The sequence below is a fragment of the Sander vitreus genome, chromosome 14 (genome assembly GCF_031162955.1).
Source record: "Sander vitreus isolate 19-12246 chromosome 14, sanVit1, whole genome shotgun sequence".
Lineage (NCBI taxonomy): Eukaryota > Metazoa > Chordata > Actinopteri > Perciformes > Percidae > Sander > Sander vitreus.
Window position 1 is genome coordinate 25,270,377 of NC_135868.1, and position 16,198 is coordinate 25,286,574.

General features: G+C 40.8%; 1 protein-coding gene across 1 annotated transcript; it reads left to right on the forward strand.

Annotated features, from left to right (window-relative positions):
- The first annotated feature begins 4,227 nt into the window (after positions 1 to 4,227).
- Positions 4,228 to 13,559, forward strand: tent5bb (terminal nucleotidyltransferase 5Bb). Its single transcript, XM_078268221.1, has 2 exons — positions 4,228 to 4,714; positions 11,880 to 13,559. Exons 1-2 carry the CDS (start codon positions 4,559 to 4,561, stop codon positions 12,900 to 12,902), a joined length of 1,179 nt encoding a protein of 392 aa, XP_078124347.1. The 5' UTR covers positions 4,228 to 4,558; the 3' UTR covers positions 12,903 to 13,559.
- The last annotated feature ends 2,639 nt before the right edge of the window (positions 13,560 to 16,198 follow it).

Here is a 16,198-nt window from a genome sequence, read left to right on the forward strand (position 1 = left end):
TTTATTTCAGTTAGCCTAATAGCTGGTTTGATTTGCATTGAGAGATGATTTTATGGAAAGTACCCCATGCCAATTTCCAAAAGATGATTTTTTTATTCCTCTTTTTAATCAACTTTAGCATGGGTGTCCTAATTTTTTCACATGACTGTACTATAGCATGACTTTTTTGGGACCTTCTCAACATACTATACTGTGACTATTTTCGACATACTTTGTTATGACACAGTATTGCTTTTTTCCCTGCAGTTAGATGAAGGTGAAGTTTCTTCTTCCTCTCTGGGTCTTTGTTTCGATGAGCCTTGGAGATGGTCCAGTCAGGGAAGAACGCTGTCCGTCGACCATGCAGGTTCAAACCCCGTCTTAGGGAAGCCACACAGGAGTGTTTGTGATGAATAGATGTGGTGTCATTTGTATGAGTCAATTTCAACCTGCGAATACCCTAATTTCCAAAATCAATTTCATCTATATGGAATTTGACAGGCTCTAAATAAATATCTACATATATACAAAAATAAAGTACACAAACTTTTGATTTTAACTTCCGAATTTTCATTTAAAAACAAACATTTAGTTGTTGTTGGCTAGTAGTCCTTACCTAGCTACTGCTCATGTGCGACTCCCAGCAAAGATGGAACAGAAGAGAGATGTCTCACTCTGTAGCTAAAACCGAGAGCTCAACACACAGGGTGAAAAGAGGAGCTGCAGCAATGAAATATGGTGTTTTTTGAAAATTAAACCATGTAAACCTATTCTGATATAACCTCTAAATACAATTATGAAACTGAAAATGAGCATAATATGAGCACTTTAAACACAAGAAGAAAATCAAAGATTGACTATTATTACCGCAATAATATTACTATTATTAGTTTAGTTTTCGTTGTCCAGCGGGGAACTTTAGCAGAAGCTACAAAAACTCAAAACACATTTGCCAGTGCACCGTAAAATGTCACGCTTTGTGTTCAGTCCCTGGGGCTGGAATGAAAAACTTCTTTTGAAAAGGAATAACTATTTTTAGTACACTGTCAGTCAGAAGTGACATTCATAACATGCAAGTTACTAACATGTTGTACATTTTGGTATTCTGCCTACAAGTGCTTTTTTTTTTTTTATACATATGTTACATAATAAACAAACTCTTCTTATTTGAAATGAACAATGACACAAGTTGACGAGGCATCAATATGATCAGCCTGACAAATGTCTCAGTCTCATGATTTGGGATGTTCTGACATCCTGAAAAGTATACTGGTTAATCACAACATCCAGGAAGGAATGAGTCTCCATTCTGACCTTTTGTTTGTACAATATCAATGACGTCATTCTCTTTTCAGATACAGCGACAAATTGACTTGCCTAAAACTAATCTGGCCTTTAAAGGCTCTTTCCATTTCTCCTGTGATTTAGTATTCTAATACAGCTTAAGTAGATAGAAAAACACCTGATTGCCATTTTGTATGCTTTGAAGTATTTCATAATATTCCCTGGATGGTTGGGTGGAAACATACCTTAAAATATTTTGTACTTTACCAATCAAATGCAAAAAAAACTTTCCAAATCAATGAGGTTTGACATTAGGTCAAAACAGATGTCAGGTTCATTTCTGGGAACAACGCCGAGCTGATGACAAACAGATGATTACTCGGTCAGTACCTTGTTTTCGGCCACACTACACTACAGTACCATTGGTCTAGGATTGCAATGTTGTTCTGTTGGTTGACCTCTGGTTGGATTTCCATGAAATTAGGCTATGTTCAGACTGCAGGGAAATCTGATTTGTTTCTCAAATCAGATCTTTAAGACCGACTGGACGCACTGTTATTTATGAGTGATCAGATCGTATTTGTGTGTCCAGACATCACTAACCTATCTGCATGGGCAAGTTACTGACGTAGGCGTCAGTAACTTTCCACAAAGAAGCATAAGAAATGGACGTTCATCAATTCGCCTACCCCAAACTGCCACAAGACAACAAATTTCGGTGTGTGTCCCAAACCGTTTGGGTAATAATATATTTAGTTGGAATTCAAAATGTATACCTTATTTATCTGTATTTTCTGTATTTTATACTTCATCTTGATTACAACTTTTTATTAGAACGGAGACCAATGCAATTTGGAATGCATGTCTCGTTTATTATTATACTTTCTTAGATATTGTTACCCCCAAATTGAATGAAAAATTAAAAGCCAATAAAAACTTCACAAAAAAATCCATTTACGGTCACAAGTGAATGAATCCTAATGACTGGTGAGCATCTGACTCGTCATCTAGCGCCGCCATTAGGCTGCAATTCTTGTTTGTTGGGTTGATTTCTATGAAAGTTGGACTTTTTTGTTTTTAATTCTTCAATTTGACCAGCAGGTCATTTTTTCCCTTATCCAGTGAAATATCTCAACATCTGTTTTGACATTCTTAATTTAATCTCTGATGCACAAAACAAACCTTAACTTAATCTATCAAACAATTTCCAAGTCCTCCAACCTAAATGACAAAATACTTCATTTTCCCATGCCACGAAGAACAACATAAAAGAGTTTTCTGATCTGAGGGCATGACATGAAATTGTCTCTGCCTTCCAAAACTGTTACATATGATGAAAAATAAAGCCCTTCTAAATCTCCCTGTAATGTGACTTCACCATCGATAAGGTTTGGTTAGGTTTAGGCACAAATACGACTTAGTTAGATGTAGGGAAAGACCATGATTTGGGTTAAAGCTATAGTGCGAGTTTCTGTCTCCCCCATGAGGAATTCTAAGTAACGACAACAAAACTGTTGCCGCATCCACATGATACAAGCCTTCCGTGATCGTGCACCACCCCCACCCCTCCTCCACGATGTTGCTTGTTACCAAGGAGGACACAGACGATTAAAAAAAAACACGATGGACTCTGTAGAAGAGGTTATTATCTTCACTCGAGTTTCTGTGCTGCAAAAGTCACCGGACGACACAATCTTCTGAACATTGAGTCACATTGAGAAATCCAGACAGAGTTGTGTGGAGCTGATAGTCATAATTAGCTTTTTAGCAACTCATTTGGCAATGGCTTGAATGTAACGGACGTTCATGAATATCAAAAAGTTACGCACTAAAGCTTTAAAGTACATCGTCATCGTTAGGGCACCTTCATCATCTTGATGATTATTATAACAATGAAAACATGGTTGAGGTATTATTAGTTTATTTTTAAAACAGCAGTCTCTTGTTAAAGTCCAGTGTTCTTTCGAACCATGCACCCACCTTGACCTCCTCCCCAAAGAGGACCTGAACCGCTGGTGTCAGGCCAACAACCCACTCATAAACGTCAGTAAAACTAAAGGGGTGATAGTGGACTTTGGGAAAAAGCAGGGAAGGAACTACACCCCCTTATTATCAACAGGTGGTGGAGAGGGTGGACAGCTTCGAGTACCTTGGTGTTCATATCACAGAGGGCCTGGTCTGGGCGCTGCATACTGACTCAGTGGTGAGAAGGGCAAGGCAGAATTCATAAATCATCATAAATAATAAACAAAGCTACTAGGACAGCGCTCCCAATTTGACAGACGTTTCTGGCACCGCCCTTCCTCAGCGTGTGCACATGCAATTACACTCCACACACAGGTGGGTTTAATTATACCACCAATACACAGTACACAGGTGGCGTACATCATCCACAACAAGCACATCAATCCCAACGGAAGGTTCCACAACCAATCCAGATCAGGGTTAGTAAACACAAACCAAACCATAAATAAGCAGTGAAAAATATTTTTTGCCCAAAACGCCCATTGTTTGGCAGTAAACTATCAACTGGTAGTGCTGTCCTAGTAGCTTTATTTATGAGTATTCACTTTTAGGATCCAGCACCTGACCCACCCTTCAAAGCTTTCTAAGTATCTTCGTAAGTTGAGCGCATCCAGTCCTATTTTTTATTTTTTACTTTAAAAATCCTATAAAAACACCTACAAGTGTAGGCTTGAATATATCAAACATGCTCAATTTTTATACAACATACTCAAAACGCAGTTAGAATACCGGGAGTATGCAACGGGGACACAATATTGCGTATAATAATAAGCCTTAGTGCTTAGTTAAAGAGAGCTGCGTCGCTTAACTAAACATTGGCAATATTTCCTACACTCCTTGAAGCTATCATCTGACGCATGGGAAGTATGTGTGTGTGCGTGGGTGAACGTGTGTGTGTCTATGCTGATTGTAGTCTTCCGTATGTTGAAGCGCTCATACATCTCTGTCCAGCCAATAGAAAAGCTCCTGGTAAACCCAGCTCGGTAAAAAGCCGGTGAGAGGCAGAGACGGCTCTAATGTGAGGAGAGACTCAGTGCAGACAGAGAGGCGCAGAGGGACTGGAAGTTTTCATTTCGGAGATGTCCGATATTCCACAAAACTTTCCCATCACTTTATTGCATTTTGGAGGTTTGTGAAACCCCGAAGAGGAGACATATAGAGAACCTCATCCACAGTTATCCACAGCTAAAGTCACCGGACACTTCTGGGAGATTGCGCCGTGCTGCTGTTCTCGTTATAGCCTGCACACATCCCGTTCAGTCCGGTCGTCATGTCCTCCGGTGATGCCGCGGAGCAGAGTCGGCGGGTCAGCGTGCTGTCTTGGGATCAGGTGCGGCGTTTGGACTCCATACTGGGAGAGAGCGTCCCGATCCACGGCCGCGGAAACTTCCCCACGCTGTCCGTGCAGCCCCGGCAGATCGTCCAGGTGAGACCACAGTCTATCCAAATGCCTTTGGCTATTCATCAGCCCACTCCAATAAAGTCTCGTGGCACTAGTGGTGGATATAGGGGAATAAAAACTTGGATGAACTAAATGACCCAGACTTTTTTCCAAGACATAATGCAAATGTCATTAGTTTAACTTACTGTGGTGTATTAACTATATTATGTCAAACACCAAAGCTATGTAAACATCATCAACTTCCCTGGGTGACATACATTTTTTTTGTGTCATTTCAATTAAACAAAAGACAAGGTGTCAGTAATTTAAACAGACCGAGAAAGTGTTTACAGTAGTATGAGAGATGACCAGGTTGAAGAAATGATTCATCTGTGAATTACCCCCCCCTCACACTACACACACACACACACACACACACACACACACACACACACACACACACACACACACAGACAAATTCACACTGACTGCCCAATACTGCACATGTCTCCATAGTGCTAAGTTCAATGATATAGCAAAGTGAAAGGTGTTTATCGTTTCGGATAACATTCAACATATTAATAATCAGCTGACACTGAGTGATCTTTGCTGGAATTGCCGGAAAATTCTTCGGAAAAATCTGAAAGTATGTCTCTGCACTGGTGGAACTATCCACGTTACATGTCACATTAATAGCACCTTAATCCATGTATCAGTGGTGGAATTGAATTAAGTACATTTACTCAAGTACTGTATTTAAGTACAAATGTTGAGGTGCTTGTACTTGACTTGAGTCTTTTCTTTTCATGCCATTTTCTACTTCTACATCTCAGAGAGAAATATTGTTCTTTTTACTCCACTACATTCATCTGACAGCTTTAGTGACTAGTTACTTTACAAATTAAGATTCTTGCACACAAAACTATAAAATGTTTTATTAAACTACCCAACAATATAACAGCCTGTTGTAAAGCTGTAATGATTAGACCATTAAACACTTAGTTGGTTGACATCAGACTTAGTTGTTTGGATCGTTTCTAAAATGTGAGGATTTTTCTGCATCGAGTACTTTTACTTTTAATACTTCAAGTACATTTTCCTGATGATACATACATTGTCTATGCAGGACTTTTACACTCCTTTTGCTTTTTTTACAGTGTGGTATTAGTACTTTTACTTAAATAAAGCATCTGAATACTTCTTCCACCACTGATGTACATGCTGTGTTGGACAGGTTTCAGTGGGTGTAAAAGGAAAAAAAAAACAAGTCAAGTAAGTCCACTTGTTGCTGAAACAACAGTGTGCAGAAACATACAACTTGAACCAACAAAATCACCCTGGCTTCTCTCTCTGTGTGTCTCGTGTGGACACAGATTGCCACTGCTTATACAAAACACACGTGCAGTGGTAAGGCTTTGTGGCAGAGCTAATTACTCTTAAAAAGACATTCGATGACTCGTACGTTTAACACAGACATACGAGTTTGGATGATCTAACACAATGACTGCAGTTTTCCACTAGCTCACTAATGCTTCTGCTCCTTAAGTTATTTATTTTTTTCACAGCTGTAGGGAATGAGATAATGACTGAGCTGCAGTATATTTCCTAGGAATGACACAACATAGGTGAACTTCTGCGTTGCAGTTCTCGCAGACATTTAAATGTCTTTGCCTGTAATCCAGGTTCATATTTCACTTGAGTGATTCATATTTTCTGTGGTGATCCTGTGGGGAAGAAAGAGACCCTCACACACAAAACATTTCAAGGCCCTCTATAATCAAGGAGGCCCCCCTATCATCCACTGATGTCTTCCCTTGGTTACACAATGCTGAAGACAACAGGGACCCCAACAGGGACAACACTCCCCAGGGATACGCGTGTATGGCCTGGGGAGTGTTATCTTAAGAAAACATTTCATGTCGGTGAAGTTCAGCAGTGCAAAAACATCTAATTAAAACTAAAAAAGCAACATTTCAAAAGTTGGAGAAAGGAATATTTGTGGATACATCCATGTGTATTCTGTTAATTTAAAATAACATTTAAACTTAGGTGCTACAAGATCCAGTTTTGTACATTTTAGGATGACGCTAGTCTCAGGTAGACAGCTGTATGGGGCCTATGTTAACTATACAATATGGAAACAATATATAAATGTTATTAGCACAATGGATCTATAGGTAGAAACTGGTGTGAAAAGTCTGCACTGCATCACCGTGCAACAGTACCATTGTTTTGACAAAGCAGACGGCATGTTTGCTGTCACGGTTTCAAGTCTCTGCAAGTTGATTTTAATACCATATGGCCATGAAGGGAAACTAATGGCTGCCTGGAAGGAAGGAAAAACCACTATGAAATGTTTTGGAAAATGGTTGACAGTCATGCAAGGTATTCGTGATTAACGGTAAATGGGCTAAAACACGCAAAACCGCCAGTCTGCTCCTTTTATTGTCATTTATATTTAGCCTACGCACCAGACAGAGCTGTCTACCTGAGACAGCTCCTGTCATCATACACTGGGTAAGGTGACCAAGGGATCACGTTTCCAAAGAATCAAGAGGAGCCTTTCTCATTGGTTGGGTTGGTCTGAGGGCCACATTTAAATAACATCTGTTTGCGGTCTGGTTGTGAGTGAGCCCCGGGAGCAATGAAGGAAAACTTTTACTGTTACTGACACCTATGTATAACTCTGGATTTAATGTCCTCAGCAATCAACCCACAGACAGAATATCTGTTACATGTTCCCTAAATCTATAGGAGCCCTATGTACATACTCGGTAGCATCATACCACATGATGATAAACGCATATATCTGATGTGTATGTCATACGTTACATCAGTATGAGTGGGTTGGAACTATTGAGGACAGTGTGTTTTTGTTGGCCACCAAGAGGGTTGTATTTTATTCCAGCTCTGTGGGCGATCATATTTGAACTAAATTGTTTTAACTACTGGAAGTAGTACTCCACTTTCCCGGATAGTAGAGAGCGGCCTGGATTGGAAGCAGAATGTGAGCACTGGATTAGTGCCTGTAATAACACTGGGCTTGTTGGGCAGGTTTGACAATGTATCACTGTGGTAAGTGAAGACCTGTCGCCTGACTCCACTGTGGCCTTTGCCAGACTGTAAACCAACTCCTTACTAGGCTTTTGTTGAGAATGAGCAACATGAAGACACCACATGCTCCCGATGCTCCCTAGAGGAGATTACATTCAGATTAGACTGTTCAGTCATGGTTTTTATTTGATTTGGCAGTCTGCTTTCGATTTTTGGGCTTTAAATTAATCATTTTGCACATCTTTGTGCTTCTCACTGATCAAACAGTGTGGGTGGTGCTGATCTCTTTGGTTGGTTTATCTGTTGAAAAAGTTGGAGTTTTTTTTAATACTAAAGAGGCTAATGTTGCTCAGGACTTTTCATCCCTTCCTGTGGGCCCATGGTAGTAGTTACAATAGATGACACCAAGGTACTTTTTTCCGTGGGATTTTCGTGGCTTTAGCAACCTGGGGTCAGTTTACTCATTATCTTCAGCAAGCAAGGTAATGTGTTCGGTACGGTTGGTTTGTTTGTCAGTTTATCAACTGGATTACAGAAAAACTACTGGTCTAATATCCATGAAACTTGGTGGAGGGGTGTATCATGGGCCAGGGAAGATATTATTATTAATTATTATAATATTATTATGGGAATTATTTTTCACTTATGTTAACATTGCGAGATAGGGCATGGCCTTGGCAGAGTTTTGCCTCTCCGTATGCCCTTCTAGTGAAACCTGTACTCGATGGGTATTAATAATTTATATTTATGACTTAAATATGATTACTTCTACAAAAAATTATTTAGTATCCTTTTTTTCTAATTTAGACCATCTTGTTGGGAAATACATTTTACAAAAAATGAAATTAAACCGTTAACTAAATCAATCAAATACGAAAAATCACAATAAAGTGGGCGGTGGATATATTTTGGGGACTTGTGCCTTATGGCTACAGCCCTGTGTGCTAGTTGATTTTTGTAGAATAAAACCTACAGTAAAAGACACAGCAAAACCTTTTTTACTCAACATTTGACACCTAACTATAATAACAAGTCCATTTGACAAATACGGATACAATTTCAATGCTGACTTCAACACTGTACTATGTAATGTACCTTATTAAGGTGATTTAGATGGTTGCAGGGGCACCCAGCCAGATGGGGAATAGCTCGATTTTACTATTAAATAACAATAAACTATCACTTACATGGGTAGCTCAAAAACCTAATACGACTAATTACATTAAAATATCTGTGAACCCTTGAAGCAGATCCTTCATTAAAAACATCCATCTCATAGAGGAGTAATAGCATCACGTTTCAGCCTGTGACTCACTCTGGCCTGAGCATACAGGTGAAATGACCACCCGTGCATAGGAAATTCAAGGAAGCCTTTCAAACCAGAGGAAAAACCATCATCATCCCCCCGTTGCCTGCAAAGCTACTGTATGCCTGACTGGCTGGGTTAGTTTTGGAGTGAATGTGAAGGTCAGGGACCCGTAACTCCTCACTCACTGTCGCCATATCCTTGGCAGAGGGTCACCTGACTCACTGCCCAGAGCTCTCGTTGGCGTCCAGAGGGGACTATGGGCTAGTAAATGGCTGGATCATTTCAAACTGCCATAATAAAAACACATTCAGGGCGCAGCTTAAATGAAATACTCAAGGAAACTATTGAGACTGGAGAAGGAAAGTGTAGAGACTGCAATGTGTCGCCAAGGCGTTGTCAACACCAGACAGTCTGGTGTGTTTGCGGCTCTTTTTACGAGTATTTTTTATTTATTTTTTTGCTCAAACGTCGGCGGAAGTGTCTCCCTTCGCTCAGCTCACCAGGTGCTGTTGCGTCATGTGGGAAATCTCCTAGCCTGTTTAATGAGTGCTGAAGGACTGGGGGGATGGTGGGGGTGGCAGAGCTGTGCTTCCTCATACGCTCCTTGTGGGGACCCCCAGACAGGCAGATTATGGTGTGCTGTTAACTCACTTTAAGTGTGAGGTCACAGCAAATACTGCTGTGGGTTTCCCTTGCTGGATAGCTAATAATAATCCACTTCTCTGCATTTTTGTCCAATGCCCTGTAAAACTAATTTTTTCATTGGATTGTGTCATCTTTGCTTTGTATTGGCTTTCTGTTATATTATTATATTATATGCTGTATTTTAGAAGTGTTTTAAGAAAATTAGCAGATAAACCAAGTTTTTGTTGCTTTTCTATCATAGCCTTTAGTTTTAAAGGGATATTTTGGGAAATACACTCATTTGCTTGTGAGGTGAGAAGATTGATACTAATACGCTGTCCTTCACACACTTAAGGACAGGACTGTTACTAGGTGTTAGCTAAACATAAAAGAGGCGTGACTGTGTTCAATTTCAAATATACATCTACCAACACCTATATGTTGTCTTATTTACACATTGTATCGCATTTGTTTAATCCATACACAAACAGAAATGCGGAAAAATTACAAGTTGTTACTTTAGGGGGAGTTGTATGCTAGATTTAGGTACTATTTCTGTGCAGCAGTTTCCGCTAACGTGCCAGCTGCCAGTAGGCACAGGTGTTGCTTTCTCTGCAGGCACGAAATCCAGCACATAACTAACTCTACCACATTTATGTTTGTGTACAGATTAAACAACGAGATAGAGTTAACATGGGCTTTGGAGATGCTTTGTAAGTGTATATCTTGTACTTTGGGGAGCACTTGGCTAGCTGTTATCCCCCCTGTTTAGCTAGGCTAAACATTCTAGGTTCTAGCTCCCTACTACCTAACTTTTTTTTCATGTAATGAATGGAGACACTTGGTACCAGTATGGTCTGTTACAAAAATAAGGAACCTTCAGAGATTAATGTACAGTAGGTGTGAAGCCAGAGGGGGGTGGGGAATTGCAACATAAAAAATACCCTCCTCTTCTTACTTCCTTTAATCTTCTTTCTTTCAATGGCTTTAGTCGGTACCTTAATTGCTGAAAATAACAAAATAAATAGGGCACTCTTAGTTTTCATAAGAATATCCTTTGTAACTGCCAAGTAGTGGATAAACAGGGATTCATCAGATTAAGTTCACACATTGCAATTTAAAATCTTAGGGTCTAAAATCAATTCTGATAGGATTACCTGGCTGGCTGGATACCACGTCATATACGTCTGTCTGCATAGATTGATAGCTTGTAGGACAGCAGCAGATCCCTATGGCTCAGCGAGAGCTTTCTAACAGACAGCTGTGCTTTGGATTTCTTCAGAAATGGTCTTGTTTGGATAAGTTTCTCCTCTTAGTGTCATGTGATGCCAACAGACAGGATGCAAAAACATCATAGCTGTGTGTAGTTTTTCCCAAGAATCGCAGTAGCGCAGCATTGTGTGTGTTCCAATAATCAGATAAACCTTTGCCAAAGAGTGTTTATGTGATGGCAAAATGGATCATGTTTTCTCGCTGTGGTCATAGGGCAAGTTGAAAAGTTCACAGCTGAGCTGTTCTTTTTTATGTTTAAAGTCTCTAACAGCAACAAGCACTGACTTGTCATTTTTCCAGAACTTATCTCTGTTGTGCTGATGTTGCTTTTACTTCACATGTGAAGAGAAAAGTCAGATAATATAGGTATGCAACTGAACTGTGCAGTGTGTAGGGTATCATAACCTGCACGCAACAGGATTGGCTGCAGTTAATGACACCGTGCAGTGAGTGGAGGATCACAGCCTCTAAGCAGCTGCTTTGTTTAAAGTGTCCTTTAAGCAAGATAGTGAAAGCCTGCTTGCTTCAGGAATCTGCCACCTGCTTTCCCTGACTCTACAATGTAGCTTCTGCATTAACATGCAATGAAATGCTGAAATCCTGCAGCATTTGTGCAGTAAACTGGTTTCTTATATGAACACATTTTGCCTCTAAATCCAAGAAGTCAAGACATGTGTAACTAAATAATATCTACTAGCTTGTGAAAGATAAGCATGTACACATTTATAAATATATTTTTACATTTAAAAACATTTTTCCCTCATGTCCCTCCCTCAAGTCATGCTTTATTATGTTCAAATGACAGCTCCTCAGATTCTCTTTCAAGCAGGAAGGAGAAAGCAGCTCCCTTTCTGCATGTACAAACTTGTATTTTCTGTCAGCCTATTCTGATTGGTGTCTTATGTGGATAGCCATCACTCAGTATCCCCTCCCTGTCTGTGTACCTTTCAGGTGGTCAGGGCTCGGCTGGAGGAGCGGGGCGTGGTGGTATGTGACGTCAAGCTGAACGGCTCAGCGGCCAGCCACGTGCTTCACGAGGACAATGGCCTTGGCTACAAAGACCTGGACCTGATCTTTGGCCTGAGTCTGACTGATGACAAAACCTTCCGGCTAGTGAAGGATGTGGTGCTGGACTGCCTGGTGGACTTCTTGCCTGAAGGGGTGTGCAGGGAGCGGATCACAGCCATCGCCCTGAAGGAAGCGTACGTGCAGAAACTGGTAAAAGTTTGCAACGAGACGGACCGCTGGAGCCTCATCTCGCTGTCAAACAACACCGGCAAGAACGTGGAGCTGAAGTTCGTGGACTCCCTGAGAAGGCAGTTTGAGTTCAGTGTTGACTCCTTCCAGATCACTCTGGACTCGCTGCTGCTCTTCGACCGCTGCTCGGAGACGGCAATGTCCGAGACCTTCCACCCTACAGTGCATGGGGAGAGCATGTACGGAGACTTTGAGGAAGCTCTGGGTCACCTCCGTACCAGGACTATTGCCACCCGCAGCCCAGAAGAGATCAGGGGCGGCGGGCTGCTCAAGTACTGCCACCTGCTGGTGCGCGGCTTCCGGCCTTCCTCAGAGATTCAGATGAAACAGATGCAGCGCTACATGTGCTCGCGCTTCTTCATCGACTTCCCCGACATTAGCGTACAGCAGAGGAAACTGGAGGCGTATCTGCAGAACCACTTCATGGGCATGGAGCACAAGCGCTACGAGTGCCTGGTGACGCTGAGGCAAGTGGTGGATGAGAGCACTGTGTGTCTTATGGGCCACGAGCGCAGACAGACGCTGGCACTTATTTCCGCCCTGGCGCTGCGCGTAATGGCCGAACAGAACGCTATCCCTGCTCTGTCCAACATCACCTGCTACTACCAGCCCGCTCCCTATGTCAGAGACCTCAACTTCAGCAATTATTATGTGGCCCAAGTTCAGTCACCTATGGTAACATGCAACTCTTATCAAACGTGGCTGCCTTGCAGTTGAGCGATGACGGTTACGTTTAGGGTGAGCTTTCCATTTTAACTTTACATTGATGTAAGCTGAGCATTCATTCAAGTGCTCAGTGCCTCTGTAGCAATGTGGCTTTTTGGTTTGGGGCCCAGCGTGGACAAAAAGGAATAATGTTATCTTTTTTTTTTTTTTGCCAAATCTTATATTAAAAACCTTCCACTAAGTTATATTAATACTGCTGTAAAAAAAAAAAAAAAAATCTAATTCGAGCCATTATACTTATATCTTTTTATTCTGTTGTCGTTTTATAACCAATGTGGACATGTATGGAAAAATATGAAGGGTTTGCTAGGTCTGCTTCTTGTCTGATGGAGGATCGCATTGGGTCTTAAATGAAATGTATATACTTTGTACAAAACCAGCTGTTTTTTTTTTTTTTTTTGTTCTCTCTGTGGTTTCAGCTGAACAAATCGGAGGGGAAAAAGGACCAAAGAAATACTTTCTTGTGTAGCATGACAAAAAAATACTGTATGTGGTTCCAAGTGCCTGAAACTGACCAACTGTCTTTATAGTATTTGCTCTGTAAGAATATGTTTTTGAAACTTTTTCATCCAGGTTACTTTACATTTCTATATCCAGGGTCAGGGTATTTGTTTTTAAATCATTAAAAAAAAATGACAAAAATGAAAAGATGTGGTACATTGGTCTTTCTTTCTACTTTTTCAAAAAACGTTCAGAGGATTTTAATATGCTCCAGTTAACTTGAAAGAGGCTGGGGATGTGGTTCATGAAGGCATACTCTATCTCCATTCTCGGTATCTCACTTTCTCAGTTTCTGCCTCTCTAAAATTCTTCTATGTCACTATCTGTCTTTATCACAAACAAACTCCTCAGTGTGTTGTCTGTGTTCCTTCAGCCAGACACTTGTTCAAACACTGTGCATTTCCTCTGCCCCCCTCAGAAACGGAGTCCCCTGAGGCCCAGCCTATATATTAGCCATTTCCTTTCCACTTGTGCATCCGACAAGGGGTTTCCTTGGCCTCATTCAGAAAGGGGAGATTGCTGCTGCTTGTCTTGGATGAGTTGAGGACCAGGTGGGGAAATGGGACTGCTGGCTTTTCAGCAAATGTAATGATGCATTCCAGCACTTCACTTCCTGGATGATCATAACAGTTCAGTATTTCATCCTCACCAAGACCAACATTTCTCCAGCAATGATATTCCATCCTAATTACTTTTGCATGGGGGACGACTTGTTGAGATTTAGTAGAGCATGAAAAGGCATGTAGCTGGGACACACCTGCTTACTATTGCTTCTGATGGAGTACTTCATGCAAGAACACATTAGTGAAGCTCTCACTGATTTCTTTCTAAAAGTTCATTTGGAAGGAAAGCGTCTGTCAAAGTGATTAAGGTTTGAAATATAAATGTGACAAGGGAAATTTCCCCCCTGGGTTAGCTGTCAGACTTGTCTCCAAACTGCAACAGAAACATTAAAGGGGAACAAAGGATACCCCTGGAGAGAACACGCATTAAAGTCACAAATGGTATGTCGTGAGCTTGTCGTATATTGAACAACCCAGTGATTTCTGCGCCCGGTGGCCAAACCTCGAGAGTCAAACAGAGAGCTGTGAGGAAACATCTCTGTGTAATATTAATTAACAAACTACAGGAAGTTGTTAATGTTAAAAGAGAAGATTAGTTTAGATTGATCTCAATGAAACTGTACTTGAAGTGTTCAGCCACACTCGCGGCACAGCTCCATGGATGGCGATGCCGATCTGCTTGGTCGTTCTTCACCACTTTAGTCCAGACTGAAATATTTCAACAACTATTGGATGGATTGCTATGACATTTCGTATCATTGTCCCCAGAGGGTGAACCCTAATGACTTGGTGTTCCCCTGTAAAAAAGTTGTACTTATCTAGTGAAATTATTCAACATTTACATGATGGATTGGCACACAATTTGGCACAGATATTCATTACTGCTAGACGATTAATGCTAATGACTTTGGTGATCCCTGACTTTTCCTCTTGCGTCACCATGAGATTGGCATTTGTAGTTTTTAGTGAAATGTCTTAACTATTTGATGGGTTTCCATGACATTTGGTACAGACATTCATGCCCCCCTAAGAATTAATTGTAACAACTCTGAGTGCCATTATCATTTAAAATTTTGTTTTATAACCAAATACCTGCAAAACTCCTAACATTCCCATCAGCCTCAGCTGACACTATTGTGTTAAGTACTAATTAGCAAAGCATGGTACAATTGGTAAGGATTAAACGACTTAACATTAACACTGTGAGCATACTAGCCTGCTAACGTTAGCATTCAGCTCTATTGCTACTGTGACTATAAGTACAGCCTCACTGAGCGGCCAATGTGGCTATAAACTCTTAGTCTAGTAAATAAAAATATTACAAAAAGTGAAATTATCGTGGAAGACTTTTGATGTTTCAGAGGCTTGTGGTTAACCAGCAAAAACCTTGATGTAGGCTTTATGCCATAAAGGTTCATTTTTTTCTACACCAACACAGTTCCTCCAAGAGTAGCTGAGGGGTATTCTAAGTCATGCACCTTAGATTTAAGGCAAGGTTGCCACAGTTTAGTTTTACCTGTACAAATACCACAGATAAATCTGACACTGTGGTAAGCAACCCTCAGCAACTTGGCCTTCTCACCCCCATCTTTTCCTGTCTACGTGGGTGGGCCCTTCTGGCTTTGACTCCCACCAATGACATTTGAGCTCAAAAGGCCTCGTTATCATTTCCCCCCCTCGTTCTGTATTAGTCTGCTGTGAAGAGTAATATCTGTCTTATCTGACGATAACAGTGTGCATGTTGTTTAGGGATGCGGTAGGTTTGAACACCAGTTGATTAGATTATGGGAATGTCTACTTTAGTGGTGACAGATACCACCTGGGGGATGATGGGAGGGGTCAGGATGAGCGTGAAGACAAGAGTGGTCTCCAGTGTAAGAAACTGTTCACCTTCTGGGTATATTTACTGCCTGGGGAGATTGTAATAGAAAAACAAAATTTGTCCTTGAGATACTACGTGGGTGGCTGGATCTTCTCAAACAAAGATGAATGCAGTGAACTTTATGCTTCAAGAAGGATGTTAAAGAAATATTTATGATGGGAGGAGAAGTTTAGGGGAAATTAGAGGGGAAGTCAACATATCAAAAGACACTATATCAAAGAAAGTGTTAAGAACTATGCTTTCCCAGTTTCAGATGCCACCATCCAAATTAAGTTCCATAAAAGTACCACATGTACAAAAATCTGCGATTGAGATATAATATATTTTTATTGTTTTTTTAT